Source organism: Diabrotica virgifera, chromosome 5 (assembly GCF_917563875.1).
Source record: "Diabrotica virgifera virgifera chromosome 5, PGI_DIABVI_V3a".
In the NCBI taxonomy this organism is placed as follows: domain Eukaryota; kingdom Metazoa; phylum Arthropoda; class Insecta; order Coleoptera; family Chrysomelidae; genus Diabrotica; species Diabrotica virgifera.
Genome location: NC_065447.1, coordinates 84,847,693 through 84,868,360, shown reverse-complemented (window position 1 = coordinate 84,868,360; position 20,668 = coordinate 84,847,693). Strand labels below are relative to the sequence as shown.

The 20,668-nt window shown below is 34.1% G+C and overlaps 1 protein-coding gene across 3 annotated transcripts in view; it reads right to left on the bottom strand.

Annotated features, from left to right (window-relative positions):
* LOC114324206 (ankyrin repeat and SAM domain-containing protein 1A-like) overlaps positions 1-20,668 on the bottom strand; it is a 351,154-nt gene that overhangs the window by 131,316 nt on the left and 199,170 nt on the right. For 2 of the 3 annotated variants that reach the window (XM_028271967.2, XM_028271968.2), the window contains exons 10-11: positions 11,739-12,180; positions 1,001-1,266 (exon numbers count right to left, since the gene is read on the bottom strand). In XM_028271967.2, the coding sequence (XP_028127768.2) occupies positions 1,001-1,266; positions 11,739-12,180 (708 nt within the window). The remainder of the gene's footprint in view (positions 1-1,000; positions 1,267-11,738; positions 12,181-20,668) is intronic. The other variant, XM_028271969.2, reaches the window with a different exon arrangement.

Here is a 20,668-nt window from a genome sequence, read left to right as displayed (position 1 = left end):
TATTTATCTTCCAGAGATAAATCGATTTCATTAATTGCGAATTTATAGTACCGGTTATAAGCGTCCGTTTTGTGTAGAGCAACGGTTATTTTATCGCACAATTTTTTTGTCTTTCAATTAAGCATATTTAATTTTGACACTGAATTATTAAATTGTGAGGTATTCTAGTACTAAAAGGAACTATTGCTAAGTCGGTAGGATATACCGTTTTCTAGAAAAATCGATTTGAAAATTTTTCGTTTTTCGAATTAAAAAAAATAAAAAAAAACGGTGTATTTTACCGACTTAAAGCAAGAGTAACTTTTAGTACTAAAATATCTCATAAATTTAATTATTTAGTGTCAAAAATGCTTAAAAATTGACGCATAATGAAATGTACCAACGTTTTTTTTTTGAAAATTTTTATCAATTCAAATCGATTTTTCGAAAAGTACCTTTTTGTACCAGAATACCTCACAACTTTTTAATCTAGTGTCAAAAATGCTTAAAAGTAAACAATCAATTACGAGATAAAATAGCTCTACCCAAAACAGACGCCTATGAGCCCTAATAGAAATTCGCAATTGATGGAATCGATTTATCTCTGGAAGATAAATAGGGATACCAGTAGCTACCTATTCTTTTTTCTAAATAGAAGCGTTCTGTAGGCATTTACAAAAATAATTATAAGGCGCCATCTTCAAAGAGCTCTAGTTCCCTTAGGAAGCATTTTCGGACTAGGTTAATTGGATTAAATTGTTTTAAAATTATCTCCGGTCTTCGTTTGTCAAGAGAGTTTCTGGAGCCCTGTATATGGAAACTGAATTTTTTACATTTAAAAGAAAAACACATCCATTTTTGGACAATCACCAGGTTTTGCAATTTAGATATTTCAATATTAGTACCCAAAATCCTAATAATCTATTAGTTCTCTAAATCTACTTTCTAGAATCAATTTAGGTACAAGAATCATCAGATTTATAACTTACTAAATAGTACTAGATATAAATATTCAACTTACCTTGGCCGTTCTGGTTCGTCTTCGAGAGCGATGTTGAAGACGTTCATTTCGACGTACTGGTCCATACTTCTACCATGGCTTAACCTCTCTCTCCTATTTTCTTTATCGAAATCGTTTAAGTTGCCTTGACTTCTAGTGCCGCTGTGTGCCAGAAAGAGATACTCGTAGGCGCTGTTGCTGACTCCGTCCACGGACATCGACATCGGTTGGATATGGGTTGGAGATATTGATATGTTCCGACGAGGGGGCTTCTTGGGAGGAGTTGGCTAAAGAGAGAAGTGTGTTGAATAAGTTGGCTTAATGATATTAATATGGTGCTGTAACTTATACTAAAAGGGATCTTACACTCTGATATCTGGTCATATAACAAAAGGTCCTCGTTTGCTTATGGAGGGCAAAATAAAAGGTAAAAGATATTTAGGAAGAAGACGAACTTCCTGGTTACGAAATCTAAGGGAATGGTTTAGTCCGAGCTCTAACCAACTATTTAGAGCTGCTGTAAATAAAATAAGGATTGTTATGTTGATATCCAACCTTCGATAGAAGATGGAACCTTAAGAAGAAGACTCGGATATCAATGCATTATGTTTTACGAAGGCCATTAAATTTATTACAACCAGTGCACTATTCCTATCATGACATATAGATGTCAAACCTGGACACTAACCAAGGAAAATATGAATAAACTAGCCACAACAGAACGTACAATGGAAAGAGTAATGATAGGTATATGACTGTCGGGTAGAAAGACAAACTACCGGGTAAGGTCAAAAACAAAAGTCGAGGATATCATAACAAAAATTGCCAAACTTAAATGCAGCTTCGCAGACACACTGATAGACAAAACGACCAACGTTGGGACGTCACACACTCAAAAAAATTTAGTTCGTAATATTAATTAACAGTGATTACTGAACAGTATTTCGTTGTCACAACAATTTAATTTGTTGTTTCAACGAACTTTTAGACATTGACGAATGGATTTGGTTATTGTCACAATGATTGAATAATAATTGTGAGAATAACTAGAGTACATTAATCAATAACACTCAATTTTTTCAGCCAATAACTTAGTTTCGTATATTTAATAAATACTGTTAATTCTGGCAGCAACTCACGTTCTTGATTTCGTAGATGACAAGCAATTACCTTGGTTTATCGTGACAACGTACAGATTTCATTAAAAAATGTACAAATGTTGTTAATATAGAGTAATATAAGATTATTGAATAGATGTAAATTGATTGTTGTGACAACGAATGCAGTAGTCAATCTACTACTGCATTTAATACCGACAATCAATGCGTTCATTGTGACAATAATCGTAGTTGTTGAGACAATAAATGTTTTGCTTGACCATTTGAAAGTTAACGGCTTTTCTTTATCGTGATACCCCTACCCCTAGCTTCTCTGTGTTACCGAAGTGCCGAATAATAATTGCATTTTGTTTTCAAGTGTAGTCCGTAGTAGAAGGAAGTTTTTGTGTGTCTATTATCGTGAAATTTCGGTCGAATTATTTTTAAATGTATTCATTTTTTTCGAATCCTGAGAAAACTAACTTTTATTTTTGAAAATTTGAATTCAAAATAAAATATTACAGTATTATCGAGGGTCTGAAGTCCCTGAGAACCTCTATAATGATTATTTTAATAAGTCACAGGGGTGAAAAAGAGAAAATTTAGTATATTTAATTTCAAATAGGCATACCATTTAACAGAAACTTTTTGTTTATTCTAAAGGACTTTCTGCCCTCGGTAATAATGTAATATTTTATTCTGCGTTTAAATTTTTCAAAAATACTTATTAGTTTTCTCAGAATTCCAAAAAAAAATGAATGCGTTTAAAAAGAATTCGATCGAAATTTTGCACCTGCGCTCTCAAAAAGGATTAAAGTGTTATACATTTTTGGAATCACTATTTCAAATGCTTTTAAATAAGCTGTCACATGACGTACTTTCCCATTAAAAAAAAATCAAAGTTACGCCGCGCCTGTCACCTGAAGAGGGATCGTGTAAAGTTCGAAACATTGATGTTATAATATACTTTGATTATTTTAAAAATCAACCTGTCCAAGCGTTTTGCTTATGTGCTAAAAATAAATAAGTTAATAAGGGGGCGGGGGGAGTGTAATACGTATTCCAGTACACTGTATAAGTGAAATCATATGAAAAATCACACAGTGTAAAGTCCGACAAAAAAGGGGGATTTAAAAAATTATTATTAATCAATTAATATCATACATTGAACTATTGCATTCAGTAATTATTAATATAAAATACGTTCATAGTAGGAATGAACGAAACTGATTGTAAGAATGAATAGAATTGATTGTAAGAAAAACCGTATTTATTGTGGGAATGAACGAAATTAATTGTAACAATAAACGGAAATAATTGTAGAAATAAACGAAATACGTTAGGAGAAATAACACTGTTATTGACACAACGAATAGTCTTCGTCGGTCAATTAACGACGTTGTTGTTTCAATAAATAGTGTTCGTTGACTCAGTGAACAGAGTTCGTAATATCAATAAATAGTGTTCGTTGACTCAGTGAACAGAGTTCGTAATACCAATAAAGTAATATTATGGTATACATAATGAATGTTCATCCATTCAATAAACGTAATACATTGGCTCAACGAACGAAAATAATGAATTAATGAACATTGTTTTGTTGTCCCAATAAAACCAAGAATTGGACAAATTTTAAGTATTGCGTTTGTTGTCTGAATTAACATTTTTATTGATATTACGTACCTTTTTCCTTGAGTGCAATACAATATTGGAGACCTTTGGTCATTCTTTATGTTTTCGAGGTCGCTGAAACCGAATATGAAGTTTATTTTTTATATAGAATTGGTGTAACATGTTCAAAAGTCAAATTTTAAGCCAAAATGCGAAAATTCAATTCAGATGATTTTTCAAATTTAACTCGCTGTATCTTTGGTTGCTGTAAATATTTCCTTTCGAAAATTTTACTGTATCATCTTTTAAGTATTTAGATAACAACGAGATTTGTCCGCGATGTCTAAACAAATTAAAAGAGGAGTTGTTAATTTTTAAGCCTTTTGTCGTCACATTTCGTTAGTTTCATGTTTACTTAAAAAAGTTGAGTGACAAACTTTTTAGTTTATAATTTTAACCAACACAGCATTAAAACATGAGCCACGAACAAGTTCTCTGGAAAATTTTAAGTCAAAATATGCAATAGGAAAAAAGTTACGCACCATGTTGTGGTGAATGACTAATTTTGGCCATACTTTATGTTTTTGATGGCGCTGAAAAAGAAAATGAAGTTTATTTTGAATTTTAAGTGGGAGAGCATTGTCAAAATCGCAATTTTACCCTAAAAATAAAAAAAATGGAATCATGTTTTTTTTTAATGAAAAGTTGCACCATTTTTTTATATAAAACATTTTGTTCTTTTTACTCTATATTTTAACATAAACTTGATTAAAAAGCTAAATTTCGAATTTTGTCACTCAACTTTTGCGATTAAACTTTACAATTCAGGAATCTGCACCTTTTATTTAAAAAAATTCATAACTTTTATTGTAATAAGAGTCAAATATTGATATACAGGTCTCATTGTCTTCAGAAAGGTGAGAAATATATACTAAGAAAAATTTCAGAAAAAAATATTAAAATAGAACAGAGTTGTAGCGAGTGAAACGCAACAAAACTTGATTTCATTTTCTTTTTCAGGGTAAAATTGCGATTTTGACAATGTTCTTCCACATAAAATTCAAAATAAACCGTATTTTCGTTTTCAGCACCATCAAAAACATACAGTATGAAAAAATTAGTCATTCACCACACCGTGCTCAGTATCTCGAGAAATAAGCATTTTTTGTTACTGGTCTATAAAGTAACATAACCTTTTTCCTATTGTATATTTTGACTTGAAATTTTTCATAAAACTTATTCATGACGTATGTTTTAATGCTGTGTTGGTTAAAATTATAAACTCAAAAGTTTGTCACTCAACTTTTTTAAGCAAACATGAAACTAACGAAATCTGACGACAAAAGGTTTAAAACTTAACAACGCCTCTTTTAATTGTTTTAAACATTTTTTACAAATAGTATTGTTATCTAAATACCGCAAAGAGATACATTAACATTTTCAAAAGGAAATATTTACAGCGACCAAAGATACAGCGAGTTAAAGTTGAAAAATCATCAAAATGGATTTTTCGCATTTTTGCTTAAAATTTGATTTTTGAACATGCTCCACCAATTCTAGATAAAAACACACTACATATTCGGATTCAGCGACCTCGAAAACAGAAAGAATGACCAAAATTTGCCATTCACCTATCATGGTCGCTTTTTCGATTTCTAAGCCTCAAATTAGGGGTACGCTGCTCACCTATTAATATTTATTATTTCCAAAATAATAATATACTTGGACTGACAGGGTTAGAAATTAGGTAATAAGAAGGTCAGGCGTCATAGATCGCATACCAAGGCTGAAGTGGCACTGAGCGGGTCATGTGGCCAGAATTAATGACGGGCAGTGGACCAAAAAAATTACAGTGTGAAGACCACAAGCAGTCAGGATCAGTAAAAGTAGATCACCTATCCTGGTGCAGGAAGCTCAATACCGACAGAACTGGAAGAAATTAGGGGAGGCCTATATTCAACTTTTGACGCAAAAGGTTAGATGATAATGATGATAATGCGTAGAACATAGCAGAGATTGACTTGCTTTTGCAAGAAACTACGAGAACTGTTCTGATGCATATCGGAATATTATTATGTTATTTCAGGATTGATCCCGGCATGGCTTGAGGTTAAAAACCCTATCTCCAGGAGAAGAACCATTTTTCCTAAGCAATATTATGAAAGTAATGATCTTGTACTGAGCTGTCTTTTGTAGACTGAAATTCCATGACAGGAGCAAAATGCTTAAAAAAACGCAACGTATGAATATGATAGATTGCAGTCCCGATTTCAATTAAATTAAATATCTATGGATACACACTCATAACATTTAGAAGTTGCTCGAGCAAGAAGATGCTTCAGGCAATATGAGACGCGTTGAAGCAACAGTTAATTATCTCTCTGTCGAAACATGTACAGGCAGTTATAAGAGACCCAAGAGAAAATATTTCTCGTAATTACTGTTTTTTATTACTAACGATTTTTTCTTTTTCTATTCTTTTCATATTTACGAATATCGGTCTTTAATTACATACACCGAATTCTCTCTTACCCGATTATACCTGACCTAAAAATTATATCTTCAACATTTTTTTCTCCTTCGCAAAAAATTGGCGTTGATGTGAATCTCGAAGTTTGTCATTAGTCCTCGTTAACGCTCGGGCGCAAAATCGTCCTTGACTGACAAATATTACGTATAGGTTAGACAGGGTTGCATACTGGTAACCAGCATTATTTAATATACAGGGTGAGTCATGAGGAACTGTACATACTCCTACCTCGTATAGAGGCTCCTATAGGGAATAACAAATGACCATTAAAAAGTGTCTGCTCCCATTGTTTAATAATATACAGGGCGAGTTTCGCATTTTGACAGAAATTTATATTTGTCATAATTTTTGGACGGTCAGATCGATGTGTCTCTTATTTTGGCCAATCGTTACACTATTACCACCTAATCAACTAATTTATTCAAACTAGAAAAAAATCAGGTCCGGCTTTAAAAAAATTAGTTCGTTTGGGTCTTAGAAAAAATTTCACCCTGTATACGCTTTTTGAAAACTCTAATATGAATTTTACAAATTAGATAAATAGGCAATTAAAATGGCATATTTATTTTTTTCCGCACACGATTACTTAATTTTTTATAAAAAAATCAAATTTCACTATGAATTAAAAGTTTGGTAAAGTGAACCATAGATTAAAAAAAATAACTTTTATTACAAAAATTAATTTTTTTTGCACAAATAAGTAATTTATGTTACCATACAATCAACTGATTTATTCAAACTAGAGAAAAATCAGGTCCGGATTTAAAAAATTAGTTCGTTTTGGTCTTAGAAAAAATTTCACCCTGTATACGCTTTTTGAAAACTCTAATATGAATTTTACAAATAAGACAAATAGGCAATTAAAATGGCATATTTATTTTTTTCCCCACACGATTACTTAAATTTTTATTAAAAAATCAAATTTGTCAAAATCGGAATTTTAACCTAAAACTGAAAAAAAATGAACTCACGGTTTAACTCGCTACAACTCTGTTCCATTTTAATATTTTTTTTCTGAAATTCTTACAGCACATACCTCTTACCATTGTGAAGACTATGAAAATTGTTGTAGACTTTCAGTCTTCTTCTTGTAAAAGTTGCAAACTTGTAAATCGTAAAAATTAGGTGGAAAAATTTAAAATTTATCAATTTGATCACGTCTATGTTAAACTATACAGTCCAAAAGAAGTGTTATGGGAAGTTTTAGATCTAGACGTGTTATAGAAAAAAAAAATGGTAAAACTTTTAATTTTAAGAAAAACGTTGTTTTTGTAAATTAATTTTTGTAAAAAAAAAGTTAATTTTTTTAAATCTGTGCAAAAACTTTGCCAAACTTTTTATGCATAGTCAAATTAGATTTTTTAATAAAAAAATAAGTAATCGTGTGGGGAAAAAATAAATATGCCATTTTAGTTGCCTATTTGTCTTATTTGTAAAATTCATATTAGAGTTTTCAAAAAACGTATACAAGGTGAAATTTTTTCAAGACCCAAACAAACTAATTTTTTAAATCCGGGACTGATTTTTTTCTAGTTTGAATAAATCAGTTGATTGGTGGTAACATAAATTAAATATTTGTTCAAAAAAATTAATTTTGGTAATAAAAGTTAATTTTGTTAAATCTACGGTTCACTTCACCAAACTTTTAATTCATAGTCAAATTTGATTTTTTTTATAAAAAATTAAGTAATCGTGTGGGGAAAAAAATAAATATGCCATTTTAATTGCCTATTTGTCTAATTTGTAAAAATCATATTAGAGTTTTCAAAAAGCGTATACAGGGTGAAATTTTTTTTAAGACCAAAACGAACTTATTTTTTAAATCCGGGCCTGATTTTTTTCTTGTTGGAATAAATCAGTTGATTGGTGGTAACATAAATTAAATATTTGTTCAAAAAAATTAATTTTGGTAATAAAAGTTAATTTTGTTAAATCTACGGTTCACTTCACCAAACTTTTAATTCATAGTCAAATTTGATTTTTTTATAAAAAATTAAGTAATTGTGTGCGGAAAAAAATAATTATGCCATTTTAATTGCCTATTTGTCTAATTTGTAAAATTCATATTAGAGTTTTCAAAAAGCGTATACAGGGTGAAATTCTTTCTAAGACCCAAACGAACTAATTTTTTAAAGCCGGACCTGATTTTTTTCTAGTTTGAATAAATCAGTTGATTAGGTGGTAATAGTGTAACGATTGGCCAAAATAAGAGACACATCGATCTGACCGTTCAAAAATTATGACGAATACAAATTTCTGACAAAATGCGAAACTCGCCCTGTATATTATTAAACAATGGGAGCAGACACTTTTTGATGGTAATTTGTTATTCCCCATAGGGGCCTCTATACGAGATAGGAGTATGTACAGTTCCTCATGACTCACCCTGTATACATACCCTGAAAATATATTTAGGGAAGCCTTCGGACAAATCAGAGTTGCAGTAAATGGTCAACTTATAAACAATATTAGATATGCAGACGATACCGTATTGATGGCAGATAGTGAGCAGAAGCTCCAAAGGATGATGGATAGTGTTGATGATGATGATGGAAATATGTAACAAATTCGGCCTAAAACTAAATTTTAAGCAAAAAATAATAATGACCAATAGTAAGAAAACACCGACATAAATGCCTAAATTACAATAAGCGGTACACCGTTAGAAAGAGTGAAACTACGAAATAAAAACTCGTATTGAAAAATCCAGAAGCTCTTTTAACGGTCTTAGGAAAATTATCTGCAGCTTATCTTTAAGTGTCAATATAGGCATAAGAATTCTTAGTTGTTTCGTCTTTATTGTCCTCCTCTATGGAGTAGAAAGCTGGAGTTTTACAGAAGATGCCATAAAACGATTAGAAGCATTTGCAATGTGGTACTACCGACGCGACGTATGTTAAGGTTCTCATATTATGTACCAAACAACTAATATCTATAACTAATAGAGGAGTATCATGTGATTCGGATCACTTTATGGTAAAGTCCGAAATAGTTTTTCCGTTTAGATCCAAAAAAACAAAAGAACCACCTGAAGCCACAGAAATTTTTAACACAACAAATTACAACCTTACAGCTTACAACATGAAAGTACGAGAACACTATATCAACGAAGACTAAATGAAAAATTAAAAGATATAATCCAAAATGTATCCGTGGAAGAAGTGTACAAAAATATAATAGACAGTATGCAAACAGCCGCAAAAGAAGCGCTTGGTTTAAAATCCGAACGCCACAGTAAAAAGCTATGGTGGACCGAAGACATACAAAACCTAATAATGGAGAAAAAGAAAGCGTACGCACAGTGGCTAAGTACTAAACATCAAGTAGACAAAGACAAATATTTGGACCTACGAAGAACAACAAGAAGAGCAGTAACAGCAGCAAAAATAGAAATGTGGGATAGGAAATGCCAAGAGGTCAACATAGGCGGAAGGAAGTGTTCAGAGACATGGAAATTTTTAAACAAAATAAAGAACACAGAAAGAAATACTACTTCTATTCAGTTAATATCAACACAAAAATGGAAAGAATACTACGAGCGTTTGCTAACAGAAAGTAGAGCCGAATATACCACACAATCACCAACAGAAGTATTCGTTGAAGGCGAAGAGATAGTAGTGGGAGTTGATATGGTGAAGAAAGCTGTAAATGAACTAAAAAATGGTAGAGCTTCAAGGCCAGAAAATATTCCTGCCGAATTAATAAAATGTGGCACAGATAAACTCTTTCAAGCACTTACTTGGTGCATGAACAAATATATAAACGGTGTCACACCACCCAGTTTATGGGAAGTAGCTTATATTTCTTCCATTCATAAAAAAGGAAATAAGTTGGATTGCTCAAATTATAGAGGAATATCGGTAACTAGTACACTAAGCCGGGTGTACGGGCGCATTCTTAGAAATCTCATTGAGATGGAGTATAGGGAACAAGAAGAAGAAGAACAGGCTGGTTTCCGCGCTGGAAGGACTTGCACAGATAATGTCTTCTGCCTAAAACAATTAATTGAAAAAAAATCAGCAACCAATGAAGAGACCCATCTCATGTTTGTTGACCTCCATAAAGCATACGACAGCGTTCCTGTGACTAAATTGTGGAAATCACTACAAGAAACTAACATCAGCTACACTCTAGTCAAAGCCTTAAAAAATCTATACGAAAATGCTACATCACAAGTAAAAATTGGCAACAGACTATCTAAAAAGTTCATAGTTAAAAAGGGTCTGCGCCAGGGCTGCTGTATTTCACCAACTTTGTTCAAGATGTTGCAAAAGCACTAAACCAGTGGAAACGTAAATGCCACGGTATGCGTATAGACCTCAGAGAGGTTTGTTTATATAACTTACAATTTGCTGATGACCAAGTCAGAATAGCTAATGATAAAGACGACCTACAGTATATGGCAAGAAAACTAAAGGAGGAATATGAACAGTGGGGCTTGGAAATTAATGTGGAAAAAACTAAATACCTACCCATAGGAGCTGAGTTATCCAATATCGAACTAGAGGATAATGAACAAATCACATCCTGTAGTGAATACACGTACCTGGGAGTAATCTTCGATAGAACGGGAAAAGACGATGAGGAAATAAAGAAAAGAGTAACACAAGCTAGAAGAACAATTGGCTGCCTAAATGGAATACTTTGGAGCTCCGAAATAGGAATACAGCGAAAATACAATATCTATGACACTTATTAAAAGCAGCCTACTATACGGAGCAGAAACTTGGAGAATAACCGAGAACAACAGGAAAAAATTAGAAGCTGTAGAAATGGATGTGTTTAGAAGATCGTTAGGTATATCCCGTAGGGAAAGAGTTCGAAATGAGGAAGTAAGACGACAAATTGGAATAGATGGTTACTTAACAACAGACATTGAGAGGAAACAGTTGATTTGGTATGGTCATGTTCAAAGAATGGAAGACACAAGATTGCCCAAAAAGATTATGCAGTGGGTACCACCAAACCGCAAAAAAACGAGGAAGACCCAAAAAGACATGGAAAGAAGGGGTAACCAAAGCAATGGGTACAAGGGATCTTAGAGAAGGCCAATGGGATGATAGAAGGACGTGGAAGTTAGGCATCGGACAACGTCGAAAGACGTTCTAAAACCGATACATACATACATACAACTAATATAACTGTTTTCCAGAGGCTAAGACGAAGAAAGTATTACCACCGTAAAGAACACAAAATTGGCTTCCTTCGAGCATATTATGCGTAATAATAAATATAGCCTTCTACAGTTGATAGACAAGGCAAAATTGAGGATAAGAGAGGCCCTGGACAATCTTAGGAAATAGACTGGTCTAACGTCAACTGATCTATTTCAAGCTGCTATGAATAGAATAAAATGGGTCAATATGGCCGTTAACATTACTAGAAAATAGGCAACTTTAGATGAAAAAGAGTGATTTTTTTGATAATTATGTCTACAGTTGGAACTAAGTGTAATGTAAAACCTAACAATGTTAAAGATCCCTTTTAATTATTTTAGTACATTTAATGCTGATATACTTACAGACACTTTGTTATTAGACCCTGGACTATGTCCTCCTTTCGGATTATTCATAGGAATGTAAAGCGGTATACCACCGCTGTCAGGCCTCTTCGGATAGTACCCGCAACTACTAGCCGTACTAGAGACGCTGATCTGATCGGACTCCCTGCTGGCACTCAAATAGTTGAAGTCCTCCGAATGCTGGATCGAATCCATGAATTGTTTCGGTACGCACGGTATCTGGTACAAACTATTATCCGACTCCCTAGAAGAATCAGAGTTACTTTGACATCCGCAAGATGTCGCCGACTGGTAAGAAAGAGTGGATGCGATGCTCGTCTTGCGGAGATCGAGCTGGTCTTTAAAATTAAAAGTAATGCCATCCAGCGGACAAACATCTAAGATGGTTCTGGGTTTCGTGCGCTTCATGATTGGCAGGCTCTGGTAAGGTTTGGTATTACGCCTAAAAACATGCTTGTGCAGAAAAGAAACATTCCAAAAGTGGCTTGATCTTTATTGGAAAATAGTTTAAATTATGATTAGAGCATATTGACATAATTGTGAAAACTTTAAAAGATAAGTTAGCCCAGTCGGGATAGCATTTGACCTTACAAGGCGAGCTGCCCAAATTTTATTTTTCTAATCTTTAAGAGGGATCAATGGTGGTGTAAATTTAAAATCACGACTGAATTCCGCCGTTGCGTTAGCCGCCATCTTGATTTTAAACGAGAACCGTTTTTGCTCAATATCTCCGCCATTTTCAACTTTTCGACAAAAAGTGGACAAACTGAAATTGTTGAAAATACGATTTTCTATAATTTCGTTTATTTCAAGTTTTTTTCGTGCGGTCGATATTTTCCGAGTTTTGGGGGAAAATAGTGACAGTTAGATCATAATGATTGAATTATCTCGTTTATTATTAGTTTTACGACAAAAATGTACCTATACAAAAATTAAAAGAATTAAATTTTATACAATTTTGAGCCGTTTCGGTAAAGGCGCGAGCGTAAGACCTGATTGGTTTTATTGAAATTGTTTTTGTTCAATATCTCCGCCATTTTCAACAGAAAGTGTAAGGACTTGAAATTGTTGCAATTGCGATTTTCCTACAATTCTTCGAGAAAATTAGCGGCGGTTCTAGGGGGGGGGGAATTTTAAATTTATAACTATTGACCTCCCCTAAAGATTAGAAAAATAAAATTTGGGGCAGCTCGGCATGTAAGGTTAGGCCTGTTATTCGTCTAACCCGACTGAACTAAGTAAATAAATTATAAATTATATAAAACTTAATCCTATTGTAATATTCCTTCGAACTTTTGTACCGGTCAAATTCTATCTTTAGAGCAAAGTTTAGATTTATATTTTCGCTAATAACCAAATCGATCATTCATATGAGAATACCCTTTTTCATTTTCATTACGAAGTTTTGGTTGGTCGCGTTATGTCTTGACTGTATCTGGTATGTACCTGTTTCCTTTATATCTGTCCACTTTTCGGCATTCTACGACTGTATCTAACTGATTTGCCTTTAAGTCGTCTAGCTGGTGGCTACTGTTTCATATTAAAACATTTATACAGTGATGAGTGCGCTAAGAACCCACAAAATAATGCAAAAGATGGAAAACATACGTTGTGAAATAAAAAGATATGAAACTAGTAGAGGTGGGAAATTATCGATAGAAACCTATAAAGTTACGTTACATTACATTACCACTATCGATAATTTTCCACCTTTAGACGTTAGGTTAAGAGCTAGTTGACTTCAGTCGTAATTATATGTACCTATATGACGTCAAATATTAACACTTTTTTAATTTCGTATAAAGTAAAAACTGATTGAAGACAATAAAGCAAGTAAATAAAAACAGTTTAATTAGTAGAAATTTTTTAATCCAAAATTAAATTATTGATTAAGAATAATTTCGACTTGATTTGAGACGTAGCACACACTCTTGTCAAGATGACATAAGAAATTAAAATAAAATGAGGAAGACGAAAAGACTCAGATCAATATCGTGTTCTCATGATTTGCGCAAGATCTGTTTGACTGTAAATATTTGATCCAGTGTCGATCTTCCCCGTCGGAAGCCCGTCTGATAGTCTCCAATAATATTTTCTGGTAGTGGTTGGAGCCGCTGGTTTATAATATACGTGAGGACTTTATATGCTGTACATAGTAGAGATTTCACGGTAGTTTTTGCACTGGAGTTTGTCTCCTTTTTTATAGATCGGGCATACTATACTTTTCTTCCAGTCGTCAGGTATTTTCTCTTCTTGTCATATGTCTTTGATGAGCGCGTGGATGTGATTTACTAGGTGGTCGCCACCTACCTTATACAGTTCTGCTGGTATTTCGTCAACTCCCGGAGCTTTATTGTTTTTCTGGGCCTTAATCGCTTCGAGAACTTCCTCTATGGTTGGAGCTTCTACTCCATTCTCTACTTCATTCTCTTCTAAGTAATTCATACCCAATTCTTCTTCCATGTCTACTTGTGTTCCAAGTAGGGTCTGAAAATAATGCTTCCAGGTTTCTGTGACTTTCTGTTGGTCACTGATTATTTGCTCACTTTCATCTTTACATAGACTTGTTTGAGGTTTATACCCACTTTTTATCTGTTTTAGGTATTCGTAAGCCCCTCTAATTTCGTTGTTTTTGAAATTATCTTCCATGTTTTCTATTTGTCCATTCTCATAGGCTCTCTTTTTATTTCTACATATCTTGTCTAATTTCCGTCTTGCGACATCAAATAATGTTCGTCTTTCTCGTGTTCTTATTGTTATGTACATTTTGTGTGCTTCATTTCTTTCCTCTATTGATTGTCTGCACTCGTCATCAAACCATGCTCCTCTTCTCTCCTTTTTCTTGTTTCCCAGGGTGAACGCTGCTCTTGTCAGTACTGCTGTTTTGATATTACTCCAGTTGCCCTCTATGGAGTGCAGTTCTAGCGTCCTTAACTCATTTGCGACTTCTTGTTCGAACTTCTCTTTACATTCCCGAATCTTCAGTTTTTCCAGGTCTAGTTTGTTTGTTCTTTGTTGTCTTTCGTTTCTTTCTGATCCACAGCATGCTCCTCGTCGTGTTCTTACATCGGAGATACTATTAGCTGCCCTTTTGTCTATCAACACATGGTCGATTTGATTGGTTGTGGTTCCATCTATTGAAATCCATGTCATGTTGTGTATGTCTTTATGTGGGAAGCATGTGGAACTTATAACCATATTTTTACTGGTGGCAAAATTTATCAAAAACTCCCCATTCTCGTTTTTTTCATTGTGCAGTGAGTGTTTCATTGTGCCATAGAACTGCGGCTCCTTGCCTATTTTAGCATTCATATCACCATTATAGTGTTGATGTCATTTGTTGGTAGAAGCTTTCCTTTGTATGTTGCTCTTGTTCTTCTGTTGGGCAGTGAATGTTTATCATTGTTAGGTTGAAGAAGTGGGTGCAAATTCGCACAAAAAATAATTGTGTGCGTTTTAGTGTCCCTGACACCTTTCCCCAGCCATCTTGTCTCCTGAAGAGCAGTAATCATGAGCTTATATCTTTTTAGTTTTTGCAGAACTGCGGTTTGAGCTCCTGGTCTATTTAACAGCTCCGGCTGTTTAAGCAACATTTAAGCAACAACATTTAAGCTCCGGCTTTAACAATTTATAAGCACGGAGACGACGAATATAGAAGAAATCAGAAAGGACAACGATCACGTAGAATATAGAAGAAATCAGAAAGGACAACGATCACGTATCTACTCTCTTTCCTTCTAGGAAAAGAGCCGAAAGACAGTTTCGAGTACTCAAAAATCTGCGTAAAGATGAACAAGGGGGAAAGGCAGTTTTTGTTTTTATTTGATTCATAGTTGGACCACCATCTCCAGATAGCTCACCACCATTTCTGCATCTCATGCGTCATCGGTGGAGCTATGCAGTCAGGACTCTGAATCAAACATCAACAAGCCTGCCTTTTAGGGATATTACCGCGATGCAATAATTCCACATTTGAAACGCAAAACAGCGACATCTCTAGTAAAAACGAGGAAGACTAAAAGACTCAGATACAAAGTTTACTGTAATAAAACAATTAAAAATAATTGAAATAAAAAAATAAACAATATTTTAAATCTAAGACTTTTCGTCAAAAGAATCTGCATTCTGGTTAAATCCTGAATCTCCGGCTTTAACAATTTATAGCTAGGAAAAGAGCCGAAAGGCAGTTTCGAGTACTCAAAAATCTGAGTAAAGATGAACAAGAGGGGGAAAGGCAGTTTTTGTTTTTATTTGTTTACTGTCTACATAAACACCTCACTTGCATTACAGACCTCAGGCCAAATCGTAAGTTTCGCTGATGATACAGCAATTTTTTACAGCAGTAACAACTGGCAAAATTTGAAGAGAAATGTCGAAATAGACTTTGTAAAAATAAAAAATTGTTTCAGCATAACCAGTTAACTTTAAACGTTGAAAAAACTAAATATTTGCCATTTTCATCATATACACCACTGGGTTGCCAAGCTTCAACCAACTGGAAATTGACAACCATACAAAAATTTCAGAAAGCATTAAGTACCTTGGCATTATAATAGACAGGCACCTAAAATGGGATCACCATATAAAATACGTAGTCCAAAAAATACGAGGATTATTATCAAAATTTAAATATCTTCGCGACTTCCTGGATGTTCACCAGTTGAAGACTTTATACTTTTCTCTAGTACAATCACAATTGGCCTATGGGATTATTGGTTGGGGTGGAGCCTACAATGCTCGCCTTAAAAATCTAAACATTATACAAAATTGGATTATTAGAGTAATATATAGAAGGGGTATAAGGTCTTCAGTGGACCAATTATTTACAGACAGTCATTTCATGGATCTGAACCAGTTGTACTCCTACAAATCTTTATTGTATTTACACAGCGACAAATCATTTCTGGATTGTACCCACTATCATACCAAACCAGAAATAGAAATTTAACGACATTAGTACCAAAAAAAGAAAAAACAATCGGCCAACGTTGCGTTGATTTTTGGGACCAAAAATTTTCAATAACCTATCTTCTACCATTAAAGTAATACACAATTATAAAGAATTTAAAAAAGAGTTAAAAAAGTGGATCCATTTTAACAGACATACATTAAATGAATTAATGAATAGGTAGTAATGAGCTGAAATGTTAGATAAATAATTTTGTGTTTTACTAGTTTTAATCTGTCAAAAGATTCCATATTTCTATTTAAAGTTGTAAAATTGTTGAAATTTGTAATTGTTGTATGTTGTAAAAAGTAAAAAAAGTAAGGAACTGAAATGTTAGATAAATAATTCTGTTTTTCTGCAACCCCTATTCAAAGTGCACTTTTCTGCACGGTTTTATGTTAGTAAACTTGATATTTTCTCACAGTATAAGATATTTGACATTAGTGTGCAGAAAAGTGATGTTTCTGTGCCGCAAAGTGACGTTTCTGTGCCGCAAAGTTCTTTTCTGCACAGTTGACTACCTCATTCTGAGTAACGTTATATTCTGTTTACATCCGTGGACTACCGCATTCTGAGTAACGTTATATTCTGTTTACATCCGTGGTTAAACTTTAGACAAATATATAACCTATAAGACAATTATTATATTTAACTATAGCATAGAAACTAAATTATGGATGTTACAACTGTTTTATTTTACAATTTTATTCTTATTAAACATTTTATAATTATCAAATAACCAATAAGGATTTAGCAACCTGTGCAAGAGACGTCGAATGAAGTAAGTTTTGTGTAAATCCGTGACTGCATAAATATAATGTCAATAATGTGTAATAATTGTTTAAATTTAAACAAATTAAGGCAGTGCATTAATTTTTTAACTGATTTCTGTGCAATTTATTTAGGTATAAGGAATTTAAATTGATTAGTAGGTATTAATTAAATACAGTTTAAAATTTATCACATAGGTACCTATTATAATTAATCGTCGTTTGGAAATTGTGATTTTTATTTTTAGGAAAAACTGTGCTTGTAGAAAAAGTATAGTGTGAAACACGTGCAGAAAGGTAATTTCTCACTCGTTTGAATTGCGGTACTCGCTTGCGCTCGTACCGCAACTTTTCAAACTCGTGAGAAATTAGTACCTTTCTGCACTTGTTGCACAATATACTATTTTCTACTAATTTTAATTTGCTAAAAGTTTCCATATTTGTATTTTAAAGTTGTAAAATTATTGTAAAAATCCACGAGGAAACAATTTTCCTGTAGTTGTTACAAAAAACCATAAAATCCTTTATAGAAGGTATATTTGTTAAAATCCCTATACAGGGCTACATCACAGAACAGAACTAGTTTTCAATTGGTTGACCGATCATCATCAGTGTTTGCCTAAAATATAGCCTTATAAAATAATGCAAAGTATTTAAAATTTTGACTACGATTTTAAAAGTTATGTTATACTCACTTGAATCTAACATGCTAACCACCAAAGTAAAAAATATTTGGGTAAAAACCCTTTACAATTAATCCGTCATAGTAACATAGAAATAAGATGTGAATTTAAACATGGATGTTTAAAATATCCAATGTTTCATGCTCTAGGTACCATTGAGCTCGAATTTGACTTGTTCACATCATGACTGTATGGTGGCAAGTGGCTCTAATAAAGGAAATTCTGGCTCTTGGTACCATTGAGCTCGAATTTGACTTGTCCACATCATGACTGTATGGTGGCAAGTGGCTCTGATAAAGGAAATTCTGGCTCTTGGTACCATTGAGCTCGAATTTGACTTGTTCACATCATGACTGTATGGTGGCAAGTGGCTCTGATAAAGGAAATTCTGGCTCTTGGTACCATTGAGCTCGAATTTGACTTGTTCACATCATGACTGTATGGTGGCAAGTGGCTCTGATAAAGGAAATTCTGGCTCTTGGTACCATTGAGCTCGAATTTGACTTGTTCACATCATGACTGTATGGTGGCAAGTGGCTCTGATAAAGGAAATTCTGGCTCTTGGTACCATTGAGCTCGAATTTGACTTGTTCACATCATGACTGTATGGTGGCAAGTGGCTCTGATAAAGGAAATTCTGGCTCTTGGTACCATTGAGCTCGAATTTGACTTGTTCACATCATGACTGTATGGTGGCAAGTGGCTCTGATAAAGGAAATTCTGGCTTTTGGTACCATTGAGCTCGAATTTGACTTGTTCACATCATGACTGTATGGTGGCAAGTGGCTCTGATAAAGGAAATTCTGGCTCTTGGTACCATTGAGCTCGAATTTGACTTGTTCACATCATGACTGTATGGTGGCAAGTGGCTCTGATAAAGGAAATTCTGGCTCTTGGTACCATTGAGCTCGAATTTGACTTGTTCACATCATGACTGTATGGTGGCAAGTAGCTCTGATAAAGGAAATTCTGGCTCTTGGTACCATTGAGCTCGAATTTGACTTGTTCACATCATGACTGTATGGTGGCAAGTGGCTCTGATAAAGAAAATTCTGGCTCTTGGTACCATTGAGCCCGAATTTGACTTGTTCACATCATGACTGTATGGTGGCAAGTGGCTCTGATAAAGAAAATTCTGGCTCTTGGTACCATTGAGCTCGAATTTGACTTGTTCACATCATGACTGTATGGTGGCAAGTGGCTCTGATAAAGGAAATTCTGGCTCTTGGTACCATTGAGCTCGAATTTGACTTGTTCACATAATGACTGTATGGTGGCAAGTGGCTCTGATAAAGGAAATTCTGGCTCTTGGTACCATTGAGCTCGAATTTGACTTGTTCACATCATGACTGTATGGTGGCAAGTGGCTCTGATAAAGAAAATTCTGGCTCTTGGTACCATTGAGCCCGAATTTGACTTGTTCACATCATGACTGTATGGTGGCAAGTGGCTCTGATAAAAGAAATTCTGGCTCTTGGTACCATTGAGCTCGAATTTGACTTGTTCACATCATCACTGTATGGTGGCAAGTGGCTCTGATAAAGGAAATTCTGGCTCTTGGTACCATTGAGCTCGAATTTGACTTGTTCACATCATGACTGTATGGTGGCAAGTGGCTCTGATAAAGGAAATTCTGGCTCTTGGTACCATTGAGCTCGAATTTGACTTGTTCACATCATGACTGTATGGTGGCAAGTGGCTCTGATAAAGGAAATTCTGGCTCTTGGTACCATTGAGCTCGAATTTGACTTGTTCACATCATGACTGTATGGTGGCAAGTGGCTCTGATAGAGGAAATTCTGGCTCTTGGTACCATTGAGCTCGAATTTGACTTGTTCACATCATGACTGTATGGTGGCAAGTGGCTCTGATAAAGGGAATTCTGGCTCTTGGTACCATTGAGCTCGAATTTGACTTGTTCACATCATGACTGTATGGTGGCAAGTGGCTCTGATAAAGGAAATTCTGGCTCTTTATCAGAGCCACTTGCCACCATACAGTCATGATGTGAACAAGTCAAATTCGAGCTCAATGGTACCAAGAGCCAGAATTTCCTTTATCAGAGCCACTTGCCACCATACAGTCATGATGTGAACAAGTCAAATTCGAGCTCAATGGTACCTAGAGCATGAAACATTGAATATTTTAAACATCCATGTTTAAATTCACATCTTATTTCTATGTTCCTATGACAGATTAATTGTAAAGGGTTTTTACCCAAATATTTTTTACTTTTTTAACTATTTAGAATGGGAAATAAGCCACAATATTATTAAAAAATGATTTTTATTAACGTTTCGACGCCCAAATCGGGTGCCGTTGTCAAAATACAAAATACTATAATATCAATAGTATTTTGTATTTTGACAACGGCACCCGATTTGGGCGTCGAAACGTTAATAAAAATCATTTTTTAATAATATTGTGGCTTATTTCCCATTCTAAATAGTTAAAATTGTAAAAATGCCACAAGAAAATAGCTTCAGAACAACATTTTTTACTTTGGTGTTAGCATGTTAGATTCAAGTG